The sequence below is a fragment of the Apis cerana genome, linkage group LG6, assembly GCF_029169275.1.
Source record: "Apis cerana isolate GH-2021 linkage group LG6, AcerK_1.0, whole genome shotgun sequence".
NCBI classification, from domain to species: domain Eukaryota; kingdom Metazoa; phylum Arthropoda; class Insecta; order Hymenoptera; family Apidae; genus Apis; species Apis cerana.
Window position 1 is genome coordinate 6,761,469 of NC_083857.1, and position 24,145 is coordinate 6,785,613.

The following is a 24,145-nucleotide window of genomic DNA, read 5'->3' on the forward strand; positions in this document are numbered from 1 at the left end:
GGAAACGGGTAATCCGGGCAAGAAAGAGAGAAATAATAAAATGGTGGAGCATACACCCTGGCGGGAACTGGTAAAGACTCCTACGCGACAACGTGGACAAGACCGGGTTCACAATATATCGCACCTTCCAACGAGATAGCATATAAGGCGCTATTTCACGTACAAATACCCGCGGTGCACTTAGTACGGCTTCGAACACTAACACCCACGCCTTTAGTTCGGTCACCGAGCCATATGTAGTAACTATCTTTGCGCTCTCTAATGTATCCTCCAGAAATCCTCCGATTCTATGATACACTGTTTTTTATAGATCCTTTATTTATTTTACGGAAATTCGAATTCTGTATACCACAGTGTTGGAGAATAATGCTTTCTTTTTACGTCGTATTCCAATTAATTCTTTCGCTTTTATTCAAATGGCTTTCATGGAATTAGCTTTAAGAGGAAATTTTCTAGTTTTTTTACGATCTATCAGAAACAAAATCAGGAGTAATCTCAGAAAGCGGATAGACGAGAGATAGAGAGCAGTGGACTGGATAAACGGTGCAGTAGTGGGAGATTGCTCGTCAATAGCCTTGAACGGTCAATTGATTCCGGATAGAATTTCTACATGGAACAGAAAGCTTCTATATCTTTCGTATTGTCTCGACTATGCGAAAGTCCTTCCCTCAGATAAGGGGGATTGAAATTCTTTAAATATAACGATGAAATTTTATTAAAAATTATCGAATTATTTTGTCTCTATTTTACGATATATAGAGAAGAAATAAATGGAGTGATCTAATGATCTCAAGATTGATATTAATTGCGAAATGCCGTCAGATCACCCGGTACATAACGATAGAGAAGACTCTTAAGTATACCGATCGCTGGTACACATAGTGGATGGACAGTAGATGTGGATGTTCAATGTACAGACATAGAGAAGTTATGTGAGGACGAAGGCTCGCATGACGGCAATGACCCAGGACTGGCCTTGCGTTTCTTTCATCTTTCCGCCTTCTCTGAATTACATTCGATTAAACCGTCACGTTACGACGTGTTCCGCTATAAAGCCATTATATTCTACAACTGTTAGAATAACCTTTTCTAATCGGTCTATCCTCAACCTCGTAAATATCTTTTACATCGTTACGACAAAATTACCCCTTGAATCAAATATTTTAATTACACTGAATAAATAAGAGGCTAGGATGCCATTATATTTTGCCATTTATCAGGGCGATTGTCGTTATCTCCGAGCATTTATAAATTTCCTTTCCGTTTTAAGTTTGTGCCTGCAAAAATTTCATTTCAGTTTTTTCCCCGTCATCTTTAATGATAAATGACGATCCCCGCAAAACCATTTCACAACCATCTTTAAAACATCTCGACTATCTACAGATAGGGGGAACCCGTGGTGTATAATAATCATATTCCATAAATTTTATTTTAAATTAATAAACCGTTCAAGAAATATTATTACGTAATATTATTATCGAAAAAGCAAATCTTTTGCTGCCCTTTTATTTGACGATGAATTCAATATTGCTTATCAGTCGAGGTCGTAAAGAAACGATAGATCTAAAAGTTTTTATTGAATTCAATAATGTCAACAGGCTTCCATACGCTTATCGTGAGCATTAATCGTATTCGGCCCAAACGAATATGGATGATGTATAATCAGACAAGAGCCAATGTGCTTTCCACATGGCACAACGATCGACAAGAAATTTCCATTGTCCGGTTCTGAATACACATGATTTTCGATCGCGATCGAAGCTGCGTGACGTCATCAAAAGATAATCGCCAATGCTCGAAGAAAGAGGGCGCATAAGTTTCGATCAGTTTTTTCTTATTTTTGTCCTGTTATGAATTACAATTTAATGGAGGCAATGGCGTGCCGTGCTCCCTTCTAAAGGATTAGCTAAATGAACCGCTGCCTTTCGGATCGTCGGGTCAACCAGATACCGATCTCGACTTTATGACTATAGTATAATAAACCACTGCGACAGATCATAGAATAAGATTGCGCGGGTACTCAAGGTACTCGAGGCTGGTGCATTCATACAATATGTAACTAATTACCAGTGCGCATAGTGGTACCTGACAGCTCTATAGAACTCTTCCATTCCTGGGTAATTATTTTCACGTTTATCTTGAATTCGTGCACGTTTGTTCCATACGTATTAATCTGCCTTTTGGGAGAACTGTTTCGTCTTCTAATTGATTATAGATACGTATACAGGGTGGTACAAGAAATATTTAAGAAATATTTTTTTACTCGATCGTAAGGATTGGAGTCGAGGGAATTGAATACATGTAATATATATTCGCAAATTTGAAATAAAAATTAATTTAGAATTTATGTATAATGTGATCGCTTAAGAGAGTTTAAATCCATAGAAATTTTGTGCAATAATACGTCGATATAAGAATTGAATAAATTTGGAACATTGATAGAGCTTTATTTCGGCTATACATTTGAAAGCGGGTCCTTCCCCATCCTACATGATTCTGCTTTCATTCATTCGCTCGTCCTCGTGCCACTTCTCTCGAAAGAACGAAAAGAAACCGTTGTAATTATGCGTAGAACAATGATCGACTCTCCACGCTGCCGCCGGTTCGAACGATTTGCAAACGTTTTGAAAAGCAACGATCTGTACCCCAACCTGGATTTCTTTTTGTTCTTTGAGAACACTCTTATACATAGAATGTTCCAGAATTAAGAATACGGAATAAACAAATAGAAATTTATAATAGAAATTCGAAAAAATTTTTCTTATTTCTCTTTTTATTTAAACATAAAAACGTGTTTGATGAATATCAAAATTATATCATCAAAATCTGTCAAAAGGGATTCTATTTATTTTCATTCCGCAATCTTACACGAGCAATGAAACGTTTCCATTCTTTTCCGTTCTCTTTTTGCTTTATCTGTACTACTAACGCACGTTCTACTCCGCCAGAAATAAGCTGACACAACGTCACCAAGTGTCGTAAACGAGAGCAACGTCTCTCTGGATGTAGATTAAAATTGATCGATCAAAATCTGTAAGCAGACAGAGAGGAGGCTCGTAAGGAAAAAAAAAGAGAAGGAAAACGCAGATAGAAAAAGAGGGACGGAGATGGTTGGCCAAGAGTATGGACGATTTAACCGAGTAATTTGCGCTCCCGAGGTCGATGAAACCTTCGACCCCGCTTAAACGTTTCTCGGCCACTGAATGGAAGCTCCCGTTCATTACTGGTGTCGCTATTGCTATTGCTTAGGCGAGCGTAGGCCGATAGATCCGAGCAGACAATAGCTAATCCATTCGTGTTTCGCTCTCTCGCGTACACGAAGTTGCAAAGGATCGTGTCAGTTTTGTAACTTGTTCCTTTCGAATTAATAGGCGGCGTCATTTCTATTTGAGGAACAGGATACGAAAGGATGCGTAATACACGGATTATTATAACCAGATTATTGCAGATTAAATCATTGATTAATTTGAATCAATGGATTTTTTTTAAAAATCTTTTCATACAGTTAAATTTGTTATTTGAAGTTAAGATGCTCCATTTAAATCGTGTCTCGTAATTTTCTAGGTGATATATTTTTAATTTAACTTGAAAACATTTATTTTTGGTTCTTAAGCGTAGGCGAACATTGATATAAAGGTATTTTTGACTAGGTAAAGTTTCGTTGAAAATGATGTATGTCACATTTAGGTGACTTCGTTTTTAATAGAATATTGTGTAATATTATTAATTGGGAGAAACTTGAAACAGTCTGTTTATAAAACATAAATTCAAATTGTGAGGGAATATGATACGCAAAATTGTCTGAATAATAGGTTCTAGAAGTAGATAAAAAATATATTTCGTGAATAGTTGAAGTTTTTTGCAAAATTATTTCAAAAATATTGTGGTACGGAATAAGAAAGTAATAAAAACAGTACAAATACTTGTGCATCTGGTCTGCCCACGCTTGTCATCCGTGCACACCTGCGGTGCATTTTCTCCTGATATAATATTATCCATTAATATAAAACACTTCTATACATTACTTTCTACTTATAAAATTCGAAATCACAATTTCAAATATTACGATTAAAATCAATATTGTTTGAGATTTTGGATATTTTAATCTTTGATATAATATAATTAAATTAATTAAAAACAAATACTTTATAAATTTAATATCACAGAAGTCAATCGTTTTTAAACCTAAATATTAATCACCAATCGAAACGCTGTTATATCCGACATATGTTATTGGTACTATAAATTTCTCTAGGATACGGGTCACGTAGTAACAATTGAGTTTTGCGATGTTGGCCGACCTGTAAAGTCATTTCGGTGTCGCAGCACGTGGATTAGGTTATTTTCACGTAGGTGGCGCGCCAGATGAATACAATGGCAGTGCATTACAACGTGATTATCTAATCGTCTGATCGTTTGTCATACAAAATGTAGCGTATATAACCAAGATGTGCTTCTTCGATTGGATCGTTTTATCGTACGAATTATTAAGATCGATGTTCTCATTTCAATGGTGATAATTCTTTTAGATCACCGCGGATCATCGTTCTTGATCATGGTTCAATATCATCCGGAACAAATTGTGTAACCGTTGCCGGCAATTCGCAGCCGTTACTCTTAGAAAAATGATGCGTAATTCCTTGCATTCTTGGATTCTTGATGTAATGTCTCTGAGACACGAGCAATTGTAACGTGTTTATAATGGCGAATAAATGTGTAATAAATGTAGCTTTAATATAAATGTCATATTTCTCATGAAATGTTATATTATATGTCCATAATGTGTAATTCGTAATTTGTTGAATGAAGTGATATGGACTTTTTGCCTTTATTCGTGAGAATAAATCAAGAATCTTTCTGGTGAATCTTTAACATAGAAATTTTATATATTCTAGTAATTTTACCATATTACGATAGTCGCTTTTTCCTCGTTTCTTTATTTTTTAAACGTTTCTAAAATTACGAATTCTTATAATTTGAACTTATTTCTATACTGATTTTTTCTTTACAAAGAAGCCGTCAATTTTCAACGGCGTGATGAGATCGTCAGTCACGATTCTCTCTACATTACCTGTGTCAGAATCGGCAGCAATATAATTAACACGCCAATCAGTAACAAAGGGTCAGCGTGCATGCACGCTAATGATCTTGGAAACCACATCAACCGGTAATTAATCACAATCCATAAAATCCTTAATTATATAAAATTTTACGCTTTTGTTTATTCCTGGCACGCGTCCCTTCTTCCGTTTCTTTTCCTCCTTCCGTTCTCCTTTTCTCCATTTTGTCCACCTTATCTTCCCTCCCAATCTTATACTGCCTTCCTCCTCCTCTTCCTTTCAATAAATACATTCAACAGCGAAACGTATTCCTCTATAATTCCTCTCGAAAATATCTCCAAATGAGACTATTCGAATAATCGTCCCCACTCTCTTTTTCGAGATAGTTTTACCCTCGAGAATGCATTCGTATAACAAGCTCCACTTTCCTGTCCTCACCCTTCGAAGTTTCTTCTTCGTTCCGCTCGTTTCTCATCGTAGCCAACCCGTGAAGAATCGGCACACGTAATTGGCTTCACTGGCCGGCATATTTGGGCTTGGTTGCGTGTTCGTTTTAAAAGCATCTCGCGGAATATCGCGACGATGCATCATTATCGGCTAGAAAGGTAGATGCTGCGTCCACGATACACGGAGCCGATTCCTTTGAACGTATCGCGGATCATCGTGCAGTGGAAACGCGCTTTCTTATCCCGATTTATACACGATCTGAAGGGAGAAACGTTCGGGAAGAAATTATTATCGGAAGATTTTTAAACTGTGGATTGTTTTGTATCAACGAGGTTTTATCCATATTATAATATTTATATATTTAATCAGTTAAGTGTAAATTTAATCTTGATGTTATTACTATTTGATTTAATATTACTTTCGTCAAAAAAAAATTGCTTGGAAAATAAATATATACACGTTCTCTTCCACTGCTTATTATTACACTGACGCGTTTTATTTTTGTTAGAAATACGTAGACCGAGATAAAATGCTGAAAATAAAAATCTGCAAGAATCAAATTTTGCTCCAGACATAAACGACTCAGGTTGCTAAGAATAAAAAGCCGCGCAATATTTTATAATCATCTTACGCTGTCCAAGATTTAACGTGATCTCGATGGAACAAGGAAGAGCTCTCCTGATGTTGGAAGCTATCTTGTAACCAAGTACTTTGGTTGTTTCCAGTTACAATGTCTCTTCTGCATCTTTGGATTAGATAGATTAGACGCTGTTTACATATATTTGTATCAATTTTATCGCAAGTGAAACCGTGTTATCTTCTTCCTGGTCCGTACGGTGGTTTCGCCAACCCATAGTTAATCTCTATATTTATTTGGAAAGATGTAAAAGGGATAAGCAAACGAATAATTATCTGCGATATCGTGTTTCCAATGTTTGCAATATATCCACGAAGATGAGGAGGAACCGCCTACACAACCGTTACGTGATCGCAAGGAAAACAAGTTGAAAGGAAACGATTGGCAAAAGAAGTTGTTGAAGGCAAATGTTGGCAAATGGCGATCTGTTACGAATTATGGAATTTGAATTTATGATTAGAGATCGAAAAATTAAAAAGATCTTAAGCGGAAGTAAAGTTTGAGACAATTTTAATTTAAAAGAGATTCTCCATCTGGAAAACTTCACAGTCGCAAATAATCTTACGATTTGATCCAAATAATAAATTAATTTAAGATAGATTTGAATTTAAGAATCCGAGTTTAAAAACTCGAGTTCCATGTTGATTGAAATTAAAGAAAAGAAAAACTTGAAAAAGTATCGAGGGAAACGATCATCCTCTCCGAAGAAGAAGGAAATATTTAGATTCTTTTGAAATATCACTCTCTCCGCAGCTCTCGAAAAATTGTCTTCCTGATGTAATTAACGGAACATTATATTGAAAGGACGAAGAAAAAATGGACTAAGCGTGCCACTTTTGCCTCTGCGTCGTCCCACTAGACCAACTTTCCAGTTCTACGCGATACACGAGTATGCTTCAGCCTCAAACACGAGGACGCATCAAAGAAGATGTAACGCAGATCTGCCAGTTTCGCCGGCTGACTTTCGCAACTTGCTGATCTTCTTACGTTACTTCCGTTTCAACCGTATTTACATTATGCTTTGTTCGAGAAACCTAAACTCCATAAGCAAGCCGCGTTAACCATGACGTTTTCACCAGGCAACAAACTCATATACGTCCCTCTTACAAAACGTTCTACCATTTTTCAGCCTCTAACGGCTACATACACGCTCTGCTTAACGAAGAAGTATCTCTACCGTATCATGCCTTGCTGCCTTCGAATTACAATTCTGTGTTAACATTTTCCTCAAAGAGAGCCTGGCAAATTAAAAATAATTCAAAGTTCGCAAATTGGAGGGGCCCAGACCAGGAGAGAGTTGACGTATCTAATTCTTACTCCTTACCTATAATATACAAGAACCGTGTGTTTTCTCAAGTAAATAATTATACGAATTACTCCGCAATAACAGCTTAACAGCTTCTCTTTCTTCTTATCCAATTGTCTTCATATCGACGTTAAAAAAAAATTGCAAACCTTAATTAATTTCTACTTTCCACGATCCGGGCACGAGTGTACGTAGAAAATTTTCTACCGTTGTTCAACAGCCGATGTATCCATAGCGCTCGTTTCCGGCAAACGATCGGTCAAGTTCGGTCACGGGCGACGGCGAGGGGGAGTTGGCTCGCCTCTCTAAGTTATTGATTAGCGGATACATGGTTGCAAATTCTGGCCGGCACCCCGCATAATAATCGCTGCGGCGTCTGGTCGCGATCATTCGTATGCGATAACGTTTCCAGGCTTGGACGCGCGTTAAAACGGGGCTGAAAATTAGAGCAGGTTGTAACCACGAATTTTCGGTTAACGATCGGTTTCGTGTACGCTCTGGATGGTTACCGATCACGAAGCGTAACATTATGGACCCGTTTCGATCGCGGGGGGTTTATTTTAGACAACTTTTGGGGACTTGTTTTTTTTAAACGAAGGGGTTCTAATATCCGTGATTATTTCTGAATCCATTGAAAGGAAATTTAAAATCTCGTTTGATCCGTTTCCCAAATCGAGATTTGGGATCTATTGTTGATTATTCTTTTTCAGGGGGGAAAGAGATAAGGTTGATTTGTAATTGAATTTTATTGAATTGTATCGTGATTGGATTCAATTAAAAATTTAGCGTGGAAAAGGGTTAAATAAATTACGACGATTTGCCAACTGGTCGTTCAATCCACGTCAATTCTAAGAAGTAAACGATACCCAGTACACGGTCAGCATCTTTATATTCGATTGGTATATCCATCCCATGGAATAGAGAAGAGATTTCCTGGAGATGCATCTTATAGAGATTTGATGTAATTCCAATTATGATCGTTTAACGCTTGTTACAATATAATTTAAATTACTTAATCTCGTTTGAATCGAAACAGTCTGACTAATATTCGTCCTACATTTAACAAAATCGACCAATTTAATAATAATATTTAACTCGTAATAAATAATTCCAAGAAATCTCAATTTTACATCAATTTACGGAAAATTAACTTGCAAAGCGTAATTGTATCTTGATACGAGATTAAATTCGTATTAATTCGATTTATAAACACACTTCTGTGAACTATTAATCGATTTCCAAGCCGAATTTCGGCGCACGATTCTATTTCAGATTACACGATCGATGATCGTGTGTATCGCATAGACAAATACTGGCAAGCGATAAAATACACGGAGAAGGTTTAATCTTTGATCAGACTGCGTCATGCGAACCCATAGAACCCGTTAGAATCCCGCTAATAACGAATCGGCCGAGCACACACGTGATGTGCACGTGCATGCACCGAGTAAGCCGAGTATCGATTTCGCGAATTATTTTCTCCTTTTCGTCGAGGACGTTTACCTCCCCCGAGAGAAAGGGAAAGAAGGGGTTTCTCCAGGGTGAGAAGGGGTGGGATTCTCAGGCGTTGAAGCGAGAAACGGGTGGTGGAAGGCAAGTGCGGGGTCAAAGTACGTTTCGCTGGTGAAAATCCATTAACCTGGCTCGGTTAAGTGAAAAAAATATTCGTGTTGGACGTCGAATCCCCCGCAATTACATTGTAATTACGTTATTACATCGTGTCCTCGAGAGTGTTGAACTCAAATAGCCATACTCTGCATCGTTTCGGATCGATGGTGAAGAGTGCCATTCGAGGGTGAATTGTGCAAAGCACGATTTGATGAAATATCGTTGATACGAAAGTAGATCCATTTAGCGTTACAATTTTTAAATATATATATAATGGCTTCAATTCCGAGAACAAAGGGCGATAAAAGGTAACTTTACGAAAAATACTTGATAGAATTATCCTGTATCTTAGTCTCAAGTATTTCTATAATGTAGAATTTTAAAAAATTCTTACAAGATTCTTCTTATCATATAAATTTCCAAGATATTATTGAGATCCTTAGAAAGATACAAAACTCTCATAGTTTTATAATTCGCGATTGTTCAAAGATTCGAAACAATTTCAAGATTTAGCGCATAATCTGGAAAAGTTAAAAGTTCCTCGTAATTAACCGTATTCTCGACGTGGTTGCCCACGTTAGGATGAGACGTGCCACCTCTGTCAGGACCTTTCCCACACCGCCATTACAACCATTGTCTCTCCGCCTCATCGGGAGGTGTTTTTCAGGTGGGTGAATTAACGAGAACTGGGATAATAATATTCAACGATTTAAGCTTCGACGGAACGCTTTGCAACGATACGATAGAAGGATGCACAATGGCGAATTTTACCTGGAACCAATCTATTCTTCGTGCGATCTTCATGCCGATAAGATCGTGGCACGCTTTATTTGTATTAGTGTCTTGTTTCACCCGTATAATTTGCTCGTTTCTCCGCCTCTGCTCTGTCAATAACCGTTTATCGACAGAGTATAGAGTATAGGTTTAAACTTAGCCATATTCTTTTTTGCTACGCTTTTAACGCGATATTAGATACGATTGTGAACGTTCCTTGAACGAAAAAATGCCGTGCGATGGTTTAATGTGACTCGTTATGGGCTATTCTTAATGTAAAAGAATTGATCGAAAGAAAAGAAAATTGAACTTGCGTGATAATTGAGGAACATTTTCACAATTAGAATCGAGAGTTGTACATCCAAAGGAAGGGTCTGATCAATTTTCAATATCTAAGTATACGTGAAATTACTCCCATCGCTCAAGGGAGAGACGTATCGATCGAAAGCTCGCATATCTGGCCGCGTATTGCACATTCATAGAGGCCGGCCGAGGAATTACCTCGAAAGCGCGCGACAATATCGTGTCACGCGTTCAACATAATCAATCGAGTTCCACGAGGTTCACATCGCGTGACCCGAGTCAACCTCTGTCACAACGTGAGATAGTTGATGAGTTCCTGCCTCCGCAACAAGCTTTCGCAAACGCTGCCTCTTCTAACCCCTTCTTCTTACGTCGAGAGCTTAGTCGAGCGCTTTTACCAGTTATCTAATAATAGTCGAGTTGATTGTACAAGATGCACGAAGTACAATACCAGTTGAAATGTATACGATTTTAAATTTCCTTGAACGAAATATCATTTCTCAGATTTTTCTGATTACGATAAAATTATATTCGGACTGTAATTTAATAATAATCTCCTTTCCTTTATTTATTAAGTATATACCTATGATATAAATTATATCAACGATATTAAAAAGTGGATGAATTGAAGAGTTAATTCGTTCTCATTTATTAATTAAATTAACCGTGTTGTTTTATAATTTATAATTTATAATTTTCCAATCGAATCTTAGCGCGTACAATATTCGCAGGAGATAATTTTTTCGATAATTTGCTGGTTTAACAATCGGTGGCTGTTTCATCAAGAAAGGGAAAAATACGGTTTGTGGAACTGGTCGATTCTTGCGTGTTCATCGGCCGATTCGCTTTCCATAGGGATACACGACGCCACGGCTCGACGAGTTGGAAATTCCCTCGTTGCAGTTTACTCGAAACGAAAGCGCGACAAAGAGTTCTCGTGTTGGGTATTGAGTCACTCGTAAACCAAATTAGATTGCGGATTTTTGTGCAGTTGAGAGTTGCGTTCGAATGTTGGACCAACGTAGGAGGAAATATATTACTTGAAATGTAATTATGAGACGTCAAATATTTCGAGTAAATTGCGTTTATTTGAGAAAAATTAATTCTTGGGACAAAAGAGATGATTCAAAATGTATATCGAAAAATATGAGATGATATATAATGTGAATTTTCAAGTTTGCTTCAGTTTACTTAGTAATCGTTTAATTCAAAATATTTTAGGTTGAATAATTCGTAATTAAAAAAAAAATGTGGATGATATTGATATCTTAATGAAACATATGAAGCGTTGCAGAATACGACGTTGATCAATTTAGCAAATTATTTGAGTAAATTAATTTTAAGAAAAGGTGTCCTCTTGCGTGCTGAGTTGTCGCGCACACTTTCCAATAGCACAGCTTTCGAATTTCAATTTAATGCTTGATGAAATTTTAAGAGGGGAAGAATTACATATCGTTACTTGGAAGCTTTGTTACTAGGGACACGCTTAAATGGAATCGAACCGGGTCTGTACATCGAAGTAGAAAATTGAGTTTCTCAGTATGGTTCCACCGGCCTTGATGAAATTAAGCGGGGGCTGTTTCCACCCTTGTATTGTTGTAACGAACCTCTGCTCAGTTTCTAATTATCGTGCAAACCCCGTATAAGTTTAAAAGGAACGTACGTTCGTTATACTTGAAGAGGGATTTAGAGGGTGTAAAAAGTGTGATTATTTGCCAATTTTCGCTGCGACTATTCATGGGAGCAAAAATATTCGTGAAAGGATATTTGGAAATTTAGAAAACTATCGATTTATTGATAATATCCGTACTTTTTAATTCACTTCGTTTAAAATTCTTGGATCTAAAATTAACAACACATTATCACACTCAGAAAGGACTTCAAGAAGAAAAAGAATTCCAACTTAATATTTCTCAATATATTTCAATTCGAATAAAAAAATCCCTTTAACAGTCATCTCCATTTCCCCATTTTACTTCATCTAAACTTCAACTTAAATAACTCTCAACATTTTTATACATCTCAACCTTATTCTACTTACTTCAAGCCTCTATGATTCTCGAAGATGTGCTGCGGATATACGTGCAAATTTCTATCCAGAATTAACGAAATCGCAGTGTACGGCTATCGCTAATCCTCATCGAGCCCCTTGTTCGTGAAAGTAGGAGGAAATAAAACGGATCGCCGCCTGTTTCCGTGGTGATTGCGCGGGGAACGCCACCACTTGCGAAAAGCAGGCAAGTTTTCCTCGACCGTGTTCACGTAACTCGTCGCCTTTCAAAATTAATCAGCCCCTCTTCGAAGGAAGAGCTTTCAAATTTCTTTCGCAACCGCGGTATCGGGCGAGCGCGACGACAGGCGAGGGGAAGAGAGTTTTATATATACAGCTGCTCGTAGTTGTGCGCGCAATTAGTCACGGCCGAAGATTCTGGCCAATTACGTTAACCAGGTTGACGAGGATATATCCAGAGCGCGAATTATCGTCCGCATACCGTCGCGGATATTTCAGATTTGGTTACTGCTCGCGTTGAATATTTTGATGGTTTATCGAGAAGAAAAGAAAAAAAAATCTGAAAGATTTTCTCCAAGAGTATACAGTTAAGTATTCGAAGAATTAATGTTGGAAATTGTAATAAAATTTATCGATTTATAAGGAAGAATGGAAGGTAATAGATACGCGTGATCTTGAAGGATGAATGAACCGAGAAATTCCTTTCCAATGCAAAGAAAGGAATGGGTTCAATCTGACGTTAATATAAATTATTTCATTCAATGCAAAAACGGATTATTCCTTAAATATTTCGTAAACGGAACATTCTAAGAACAATCATTTTTATGTACTACTTATTTAAAAAAGAGAAGAAATAATTAAATTCTCTTCAAAAGAAGATTTATTTATTTAGATGACCTAATACGTATCTACGCAACTTCTATTTTTCCTCTCTTCCCCACTCCACCACCACCCACTTCGATTTTCAATCCGACGATTTTCCTCCAACTACCTCGAGCCGCAACGAGCCACACTCGAACGACCGTCGACGATGTTGTTCAACGCGTTTTCTCGCTTCTCTTTCACGCACTGAATGCTATACGGTTCTGCGGTTTCTAGGATGATCCGCATCGCGCCGCTGAAAAGAAGAAAAAAGGAAAAAAGAAAGAAAAAAAATTCGGTCAAGTCGTCGACGGATTAATTAAACGCCCGTTGCTTTACCGCCGTGAGAATGTTGATTTTTTTCTCTTTTTTTTCTTTTCGAGTGGCCACGCGGGAGCAAAGATTTCTCCGTTTAAACGGATGCCGGTTAACGACTGCATTAAAATTGCAAGCGAGATGCGGTCTCGAAGGTAGCGGATTTACTCGGAATTAAGCCGCAGAAAGTTGTGCGTGTTCGAACACGAAGCCGAGGAATTTCTCGCGAGAAATTTTCGTTGCATTTTTTCTTTTTATTTTTTCCTTTTTTTTTTAATTCTTTATAGGATCACATGATTTGGAAGTAATATTTATTATACACACTGCAAGCTTTTGGATAGTACTCTTCTTGTACAATGATTGGCAAAAAATTAATTAATCGACTTGATCAAAACTGAAGTCAAAAATCAAATTATAAATTTAATTATTTTCGCAATATACATAAATGATATATTGTACGTTCAAGAATGTATCAAAGCAACTAGTAGTTTATCTAATATGCGATCTAAATAACTTGTAAACTTTCAAGATAAAAAGGTATATTAAAGTGCTGTAAAAATAATTAAAATATTTATATATACTTACGAGTCTATCTGAATAAACACGAAAAAGCAGTTGCCTTAAATTAATTTTAATCATATTGTTTCTAAATAAATTCTAAATATTCGATCGTTATTCTAATTTCTAATCCATTGCGAATAAAAGTTTATTGCCCCATCATATTGTTCAACAGATTGCATTGAAAGCAATATTCACGTTATGCCTAATTGGCCGAGCGGCAGGGAATAAGCCTTGGAATAAGTCTCCATCCGCCTGATACATCCTTTATCCCATTAGGCGTCATTGTTGGTGCAACGGAGATACGGGTTTCGCAATAATACAGTGAACTTTTCTACGCGCGAACGGCCTTGCCTTTTTACATCGGCAACGGCTGCGTGTGGGTGTCACTTACTTTCCTGCCTTGAAAAACCTTTCACTGTTTTGCACCTACATAGACACGCGGTAGACAGCCGCGTGCCGTTGCCATAAAATCAGAGAAATCTTGGGAGCTGTGTAACTCGTTCCATATACCGTTGAGCGAATTCTATTTTGTTGCTCGACATTGCGTTTATTCCAGCTGGTATGCCGGTATTACGATCGTGGGACACGAAGGGAAAATACAATAGAAACAGTGGGAGATATTTAATTGGAGGGAACTGTGGATGATGTTAAATTTTTGTCCGTTTCATTTCAAGCGTTTGACAAAGTTGAGATATTTATGTAAATTTTGTTTAACATTTATATTAATGCTTGATTTTTGGAAATTGATGATATAGAAGAAAATTAATTATTATATATTATCTAATCTTCTTTAAGATCGTTGTGAAATTTTTCTCGGAGAAATTATTGCAAAATTCTGAAATCTAGTTACCCCTAAATTATTCCCTAGGCAACATTGCTTATTTCGAACGATTGTTTCAATTTATGTAAGAAACTTTCTGTTTCGTTGCAGAAAAGTCCGTAGAATGTATAAATGTCACGTCATTTTAAACCAAGAGGGGTACAATCGTCGTTTGTTTGAAGTTTATATGTCCCGCCCAATAAAATCTCTAAATGACACCATGTTGCTATTACATAATAGTAACCAATACAGTGTATAATGTGGTATATAATATGCAAGAACTTCGATGAAATTACAAAACGCTGATTATGCAATTTAGTGACCTTTCTCACTTTTAATTATTCAACTGCAGAATTCCAATAATTTGAAAAAAAATCTAATAAAATTGTTACTTTCTGCCATTGGAATTGTCATATAATTCAATTCACAAGTAAATATATTTTTAAACTATTTCTCTACTCTGTTTCAAAGATCCTTGGAGACCATTTATTTTTATTTTCCGTTATATATACATCGTACTCTAAAATATAACGTAAAATTTATCGCAATTAAAATCTCATTTATTCGTATATGCATATATGAAACGATAATCGCAATTATTAAATTGTTAAAATGAATTATTCATCAATCGGGATAATCGACGTTTTAATACAAACTCATCTAAAATCGGAAATTTATTAATTACCATTCGAGATACGTGACTCGAATACTGTGCTGAAAATTTCATGACCAACGTTTCTCCTATCGATATGACGTTTAACCATTAAAAGTGGCGAAATTTTTAAACAGTGTTCCGTTCGTCTCCTTTTTTAAAAGTTCTTTCAACGACGATACCATCGCATCGTTAACTCCTTGCCTTATGACGTTGATCCATACTAAATTGTGAAACTTTACGAATTAAATGCGGACGTTCCGCTTCAATTTTCGTTTTAATTTTAAAATATAATTGGTTATTAAATTTAAGAATAAAACCGAGGTATATATCAACAAGTTTTTATCTACTTTATTGAATAAATAAAACGCTTAATTCTAATTATATAATTGGTAAACAAAAATCATGATTATAAGAAATAGAGTTTCGCTCAAAAATAATTTTAATAAAAATTTCTATCTCACTTGTATATCAATTTCAATCCTTTATCATTTTTCCATATCATGAATCATCGAATTGAGTAACATTTCTTTATACTTTTACTCGATTTATTCCTTCGGAGTTGAATTTGGTGTGAACCGTCCCTCAAGATTTTTGAGCGAGGGTGTATATCTGATTTTTAAACAGACACGGTCCTTGAGCCAATATTAATCGCGTTAATTACGATCCAGACTACGGTTAAGTAGGAAACGATTATACGTTTAGATTAATATTACAAACCAATTCACCCACTGTACAGACGACCCTGATATTTTTCTTTCGTTGAGTCACTTCCCGTTTTACCCTTATGATTATTCACGAATTTGTTTTACTTTATGTCCTCCAATGCTTCTTTTTAACGTAGCTGCATTGCTCTTTTAGTTGACGAGCATGTCGCTATAAATGACACACTTTTACGATGTATATATCACTCATATCTGTCACCACGTGTAAATTACGAGTGTCTATCAATTTAGAAATCCTTCGAATATTTTTTAATAGAATATATTAATTTTTTCAATTTCTAAAAACTATAATTAAAATTTAAAATTAGAGATACGGAATAAAATTTTCAAATGGAGAACTCTCAAAGATTTTCTCCCTTTTTCAAAAAGGAAAAAAAATAGAATTTTCGAAGGACATTTAGATAGACATCCCGATGCCTGGCCTTAGGCATCGGCCACAGAACGACCTTCATCCTTCACCGATCTCCAATCTCAAATCGTCCCTTTCTCTCTTTCTCTCTCTCTCTCACTCCATTCTTCGTTCCATCTCGCTTCTCCTTTTCTCTCCTCTTGGATTTTCTCAAACCCATCGCGTATCGTTCGTGTATTTCGTCACCTCTTCCATCGAAAACCTTCGTCGTCCTTTACTCCCCCTCGTCATCGTTTCATTTTTTTTCACAGCCGTTGCTTCACGACGCTTCGTATTTGTTGTAAACTTTTTTTTTCTCTTTTCTTTGTTTCTTTGTTTTTTTTTTTTTCTTTTGAGTTGCTAGTCCCTATCCTGTTCCTACTTTCTGTTTCAGATTTCGTACGAACCGTCGTTGCACGGTACGAAAGGCACCGAGAGCGACGAGGATGATGTAGCCGTGCGGCGGCTGCCGATTCACGAGAATAGCATCGAGAGGATGTACACGAACGAACAACGTACACGAACAAACGAGAAGTTGTTTATTGCACCTCGAGGCGATTCGATTTGTAACGCGTTAGAGAATAAAAAAATCGAGACCAAACGAATTATCACTGCCGGAGCAATAACGACGCTCGATTAAAAAAATCGTTCCATCGTGAGACTGACTGAAAAAAAGTATATCTCCCTCTCTTTGTTCGATCCTGTTTCTCCGCCGCTGCTCGAGATCAAAAAGACTGAATATCAAAGAGAGGCAAGATGTTGGGCGTGAGTCAACCGGGAAACCCACCCTCGAGCCTGCGACACTCGGCGAGTTTCTCCTGTTTGCAACGCGGCACAGCGAGCGAGGGGCACAGGGCGAGGACCTCGACGCTGCTCCAACAACCGAGCCTCCAGCTGAGCAACAGCCATCACCAATACACGGCCGGCCAGGCCGCCTCGTCCCTCCTTCAACAGTCGACGGGGACCGTTCAACATCGCATCGAGGCGCTGGAAGCCGTGCAAGACGCCGGCAACGATTACGGTTTCGTGAAGTTGCGCCCACGTCTGCGTAGCACGAACGCGACGCTCCACTACGAGGAGGAGCTGGCCGCCCAGAAGAACGCCATATGGGACCGGGACGCGTCGGCATTCAGCGACCGCGAGTGCGACGGGAATTACAGGGACCCCCCTTCCCTCAAGATCAAGGACAACAGGGAGCACTCGCCCAAGGGTGCGGCGAACTCGAAGAATCAGAACCCGCTCAGAGGCGCCCTCATACTGTTCACCTCGACTTCGTCCTGGTGGAAGGCCAGGCAACGGGAGGACCAGCTGAACGCCGGGGATCACCGCGCGTTCGCCTCGACCAGCAGCGGCGTGGCGTTGCCCTCTTCCGAGCGAAAGTGGTCCAGCACCTCGATGGCGTCCCCCTCGAACGAAAGAAAGTGGCCCTCGGTGGTCACCTCGCCCACCAACGACCGCAAATGGTCCAACAATAACGCTCTGACGTCGCCGGGCAACGAGAGGAAGTGGACCAGATCGTCCGTCTCGTCGAGCACGAACTCGGGCCAGCAGGACAGGAAGTGGCGCTCGCTCGGCGCCCTGTTGAGGGCCCCGACCGCCGCGACGCCCGCCTCGCACGCCGTCCACCACTCCTTGTCCCACAACATGAGCGTCTCGATGATCGAGGGCGACCACTTCAGGGAGGACGCGCGCGGGTCAGCTTGCAAGTCGACGCGTTACCAGCAGCCCACCTCGTACTCGGCCCGCGTGTCGCGCGTGAGCCGGGACATTTACAGGGAGAACGGCGGCGCGGAATTCGGCCAGGCGGGGGGGAGGTCGAAGGTGAGCCGTAGGCTGTACCAGGAGGGCACGGACTGCTTGGACAGGGACACGGTGGAGGAGAGACACGCGAGACAGTTCGACGAGGAGTGCAGGGGCCGCGCGAATCGGGAGAGTATCTGTAAAACGGAGCAGCAACAGCAGGCCGTTAACGAGGGTACGCGTGGTTCGACGACGACGACGACGAGATCGAACCGGGCTCAGAGCTTTTACCTTCTCGACGATTTCCTGCGGCCCCAGCCCCAACAGGGCAGCAGCAACAACAATAATAACAACAACAATAACAACAAGTGTATGCTGAACGTTTATCTGTCACCGTCGCACGCCGCGTCCAAGTCCACGTCTGGCAGTAATGGTAACGATCTGCTGCACTCGGCGGCGGGTAGATCGGCCGACCAGGCGAAGCACCAGGTCTCGCAGGGGAACGCGAACGTGACGAACATCACTCCGCCGCGGCGCCATAACTCTAGCTCGGATAGCCTCGAGGTCGCGACTAGTCCGCTTCCGCCGCCTGTCCCGCCTCCGCCACCTCAGGTGACCGCAACCCGTGACAGGGAGAGGGCAGAGAATTTGAAAGAGAAGGACGTGTGCCAGTGCAAAGTGTGCTGGACCAATATGCAGCAGCAAAGATGTTTCGTAGAAGAGGTAAGTGGGGGAGAATTTCGTTCTCGGAGATATCGGTGTTCGATGTAACCGTTATAATCTTTGTGCGTCTATGTCTCGTCTATCGAAGAGAGGATAGCCGAGGAAGGTTTCATTCGTTTCTGTTTAGAAACGATTCGATGAAACGATCGTTTCTTTGGCGAGATTTGACGTAAACTCGTTTGATCCCCGATAATTCGATTGAGCGCGATACACGAAATAAATGGATTTAGGGAAGGAGATATTGCAGATCGAGGATGTTTTATGCGTTTATGGAAATTTGAAATCCGTTAAAATTTTTTCTCCATTAATTTTATACGTCAATATATACTTAAAATGTTTAGTTTCTTCGCCTATCGGCAGATGGAGCTACGTGTTTGTGAATGATATACTTTCGATCGATATGTAAATGTTTTTATTTTTTTTACGATTGTATTTCATTCATTAAAAATCAAATGCAACTTTATTACGATCTAATTGTAGATTATAAAATTGTCCCGATGACAAAGGCATTTCTCATTCTTTCAGACTTTTATTAAATGTGGTGTTATTCAAGCATTAAAAGATAATAAATAATAGCTTATTGTATTAGAATATAATATTTAGAATACGAGGTTATACAAGATGATAAAATGAACGAAATTTGATAAAATCAGCAGTATGTTTCTTTGTTATTTGAAAATTGGTATGGAAGATATTTGTTGATTCGAAATTTCGTCCACAAAAACGAAAATATTGAGATGGAACTGATAGTACGAGGCCAATACACTTCCGCTGAGAGGAAATTTCTCCTAGGAAATATTTTCAGTCAGTTTGGAATATGCGGTCGATAAATCAAGCGACCCATGCTTTTGCTTTTCAATTTTCTGCCGGCCAACGAACCTGTGTTTCGATCCCCGCGTTGCATTTACATAATTGATATCACAGTTTATCGATCTCCCCCCTTCAAATTTTATTAAGTTGATTGTCAAAGAAAATTGATATTATGGAATTGGGAAATAAACTAACTAAGAAAATTACAATTAAGGAAACAATAAAAATTTGATAATAATATTAGTAATAACGTATCGAGTTTTTTTTTATAAATCAAATTTTTGAGGAATTTGAACAGTTTATTTTTTTAATAGTTAAAATCGTAAACTATATTTTCATTTACTTTATTCTCCGATTTTTATTTCAAAAGTAATAAGTTAAATTGACAGAATGTAAAAAAAAATATTGGAATATTTAATATCATATCGGAAAATATTCTACACTATTATATTTATAACCGTAGTAGATGGAAGTAGATATCGATCTAACTCAGGTTTTTCGACTTATATGCGGAGAATATCTACCTATCCTTTTTTTTATATCAATATTATTATTTCACTTTTCTTTTATTCAAATTATTTTAATTAACACTTGTAATTTTCATACAATTACGTTACGACAAAATTATTAACAATTAAAAATAATATTTTAAAATGAAGTTCTATTTTAATTGATCGTTCGTTCGTGAAAAACATATCGTTGTTCTATTTTTTCAAAATTTTCTTCGTAAATCTCATTTCTGAAGAGATAAAAAATTATACACGCATTTCATAAATGCATCACAATATAAAATACCTCGCTTCAAATATAATTTATCGTACACTCTCACTTTTAAAATTTTCATAAATGAATAAATAATTTCGAACTCGCAATAATTATCCATTCTCCGCGCCAATATCGCATCATTAATAACGCACACCACCTGTCTAGACTCGTCATTAATTAAATTCGAATCTCGATATTTCGCAGCATTTTAACGCGAGAGAGAGAGAGAGAGAGAGGAAACTCTGAACGGCAATGATTTAACGATCGGATATATCGATGACGCCCGATTCAGCTTTGGGATCACTGATTTTACGAGTTCGCACGCTTCACGGGTCGAGCGATATCCCGTCGTTGCGCTTGTTGGACAAGATAAGGGACACGTGCAGGGTTGATTCACCGCTAATGTTCTCTAACCCAATTTACAGGCAACAGAAAGCACAATTGTTAATCGAACTGGTATCGTGGGAGGCGAAATAATTCTTTCGGTTATTCTAAATTATTTAATTTAATAAAAGGTGGCATTGTGGCGATGTTCTAATCTTTGTATTGCTTTAAAATAATTCTTTTTTTCTTTTTTTTTTTTGACAGAATATTGAAATAAATATTGAATAGAATTTATATTGTTTTCGTGGAAAGAAAAGGCGATTTTCTTGTAATATTTTTACTAAAAAAAAAAAAATTGAAATCAAAAATCACGCGTAACAAGAATTGTTGCTTTATATTTTGAATTGGAAATAAAAATGATTTAATAAATTATACAATTAATATATGTAATAAACTCGAAATCACGAAAGTTCAATCATTACTTTAAGTTTGGAAGTTATCCAATCTAGAGAATGTTTTCTCTCTGAAAGTCTATTGTGTGAAAGTGGACTGTTTCAGTATGGAATCCTAACTAGTTAGTAGGTATCTTTGATATCGAGCCTTTTAAGGAGATCCCTCGCGTTTAGGATACGCTTTCACAGTCACTCGTTCGAAACTAGAATTATCGCCGCGATTAAGTGAATGAATTTTCTGCGAAAGTGTAAACAAGTGGATTCTCACTTACTGCAAGATATATTACGAATAAAGATTAAAAAAAAAAAAAAAACAAATAGATTTAACGGCGGTTCAAAGTTCTTCGTGCGAGGAGAAAAATGACAGAGCGATATTTTAAATACACGATAAAAAATAAAATTTAATCTAACAACGAGCAAAATTATCTTCCATTTGTTCTCACGGATTTATTCCGTGAAATGAATGGATGTATTGTAAAAAAAAGAAAAAAGGGAATCTCTAAATAAATCCTGTCCTCAAGAACCTGTATCGCGTGTGCAATCGCGTGGCTTCTCGTCTCGTCGTTAACTGTATCGAATGTTTGAATTAGGTTGCCGCCCCTGACCCCTTATTTTCGCTGCTCGGTATCGAACGAGAGCCCGTTATTCTTGGGACGCAGTAGGGTACAGAGTGGCGGAGGAAGTCGTATTTCTATCCTTCCAGTATCTACTCTATTATTAGCAACCGCTGCAATGGCGGTGGACGCGGCTCGACTGGATTTCCGTTCGATTTTAAAACGCTGCCGCATCCTCGTGGCTTCTGTATCTCTCTCTCTTTCCCTCTCCCTTCCTCCATCCTTCCTTCTCTCTCTACCCGTCTCTCTCCCTTTCTTATCTTTTTCCTCTCGAACGGCCGATCCCCTCTACCTATGCCTCTCTAGGCCTTGTTGCGGATTTTCATCACGTAGCTGTGCGGTGGTGGAGTAATTTTTACCACGGCGCGTCAAACTCTCTCGAATGCACGAATTTGCACGGCTACGGTTTTATGGCTACGTATATAAGCTCGAGCGTAGGTGTGCAACACCGTGGATCGAATAAATCGATCAGCTGGAATATCTTACTTCTGTTTTCGATAGGATTGAGGGAAAAAGAAAAATGAAAGATAAATGGTTTCGAGGAGAGAGAGAGATGTAGATGTAATAGATAGTGGAATCGCGTATGATGCATGTTTGGGACATTTTTTCTTTTTTAAATTTTATATCATTATTAAACAAGAAAAATATATTCCAACGATCGAGTTTCTATGATACTTTCGTTTCAATCGGCGTTTCTTACCGGACAAACAACGGTTTTTCGTGGCACCGACATTTAAATTGCCCGCCGCGGTATTTTTATCGACTCTCCGCGTTTCCAAGTTTCCACTCGAGCAAGACGTCGTACACAGAGTATTAATATATATACGTGAAATATCTTTTGTAGATCGATTCAAACAAATGCAAAAATTGATATACAAAAAGATCGGTTAAGACTTGTTTATTAAAATATAGACAATTTTAGTTTCCTATCGAAATCATTTCTATTTCCATCTATATATTATTTATTCTTTTTCACTTACAAGCAAACATATAATTGCTTACAATTTGATAAATAACTTGATCAATCGAAGCCTCATTTTTATATATAAAACACTTTTGTGTTTGATCTGTCTCGATGAATATATAATCAGCACTCTTTATACACAAAATTCTTCAAAATTATTTTCAAATTGTTCCGAGCAACCCTTTAATCATATCTCGAATAGATTTTATGATTTTTTCCGCTAATTGCACGATCTCTCTCGTGTATTCTCGATATCTGAAAAAAAAAAAAAGGAAATTTAAATCAGCAGATATAACTTAAATTTCATTTCTCCAAGCTCTTTTGTTCTCAACTTTTGTTCGTGCTCTTTGTTCGTGACGATTTCACCGGCGATGCGTAACCACGAACCGTCTCCCCTTCGTTCCCCTTCCATTCTCGTTTACCCTCTGTTCTATTGCTCCTTCTCCTCTCCCCTCCTTCTTTCTTTCTTATATATATATATTTTTTTTTTCTCTCCCTCCTCCTTTCGGTGTAATATCAAGACATCCTAGGTCAGGGACGCATAACCTATGCGTATCCGGTTCAAGCAGCAGCCACTTCCAGCCGATGAAAGGTGCGTAGATCGGTGCTACTAATTCGCTATCCGACGCGTTCCTTTATTTTTTTTTTCTTCCCATCGTTCGTTGAGAATGCGGCGTTAAATTCGTATTTTTTCTCATGGTATGCATCGCTTGAATTCGAATTACAAAAAGTGGTATGAATCGTGAATTGATGATAAGGGAGTCGGATAGATACATTTATTATTAGATTAGAGATTTATTAGAGATTTTGGATTGTTGCAATGAGACTCGCTTTTGCATCCAGAAAAAAAATGATTTTTTTTTATTAATACAGTAATGGTAATTCTAATGTAGTGTGTATATATTATGTAGAATTTCTTTGCAAATAAATCAATTATATTTAGAAGATGAAAAAGGAGGATATTTTAGTTTCAAATTCATTTTATCAAGTGTTTTCTTATTATTATTTTATTTAATTTATTATTCATTCGTTTTGTATTTATTAAAAATATATTTTATAAGTATTTAAAAGATGTTAATAATTTGTAGAAAATAATTTTATGTAATTAAAACTGTGTTATTAATTTTGTTTTTAAGATCTTTTCACTTTCGTATCTCGATGATGAATAAAATGAAATACACGCAGAAGATATTAATAGAAGATAAATTGTACAAGACTCGGTAAGTTTCTAAATTCTAAATTCTAAATATTTATTTTGTTTGAAAACAATGTGAAATTTGGTTAC

At 37.7% G+C, this 24,145-nt stretch overlaps 1 protein-coding gene across 1 annotated transcript in view; it reads left to right on the forward strand.

Moving 5' to 3' along the window:
- Positions 1–24,145, forward strand: part of LOC107992577 (probable serine/threonine-protein kinase dyrk2) — a 203,119-nt gene that overhangs the window by 21,769 nt on the left and 157,205 nt on the right. The window contains 1 exon segment of the mRNA XM_062076146.1: positions 16,863–18,931. Within this exon segment, the coding sequence (XP_061932130.1) occupies positions 17,225–18,931 (1,707 nt within the window). The 5' untranslated portion in view covers positions 16,863–17,224.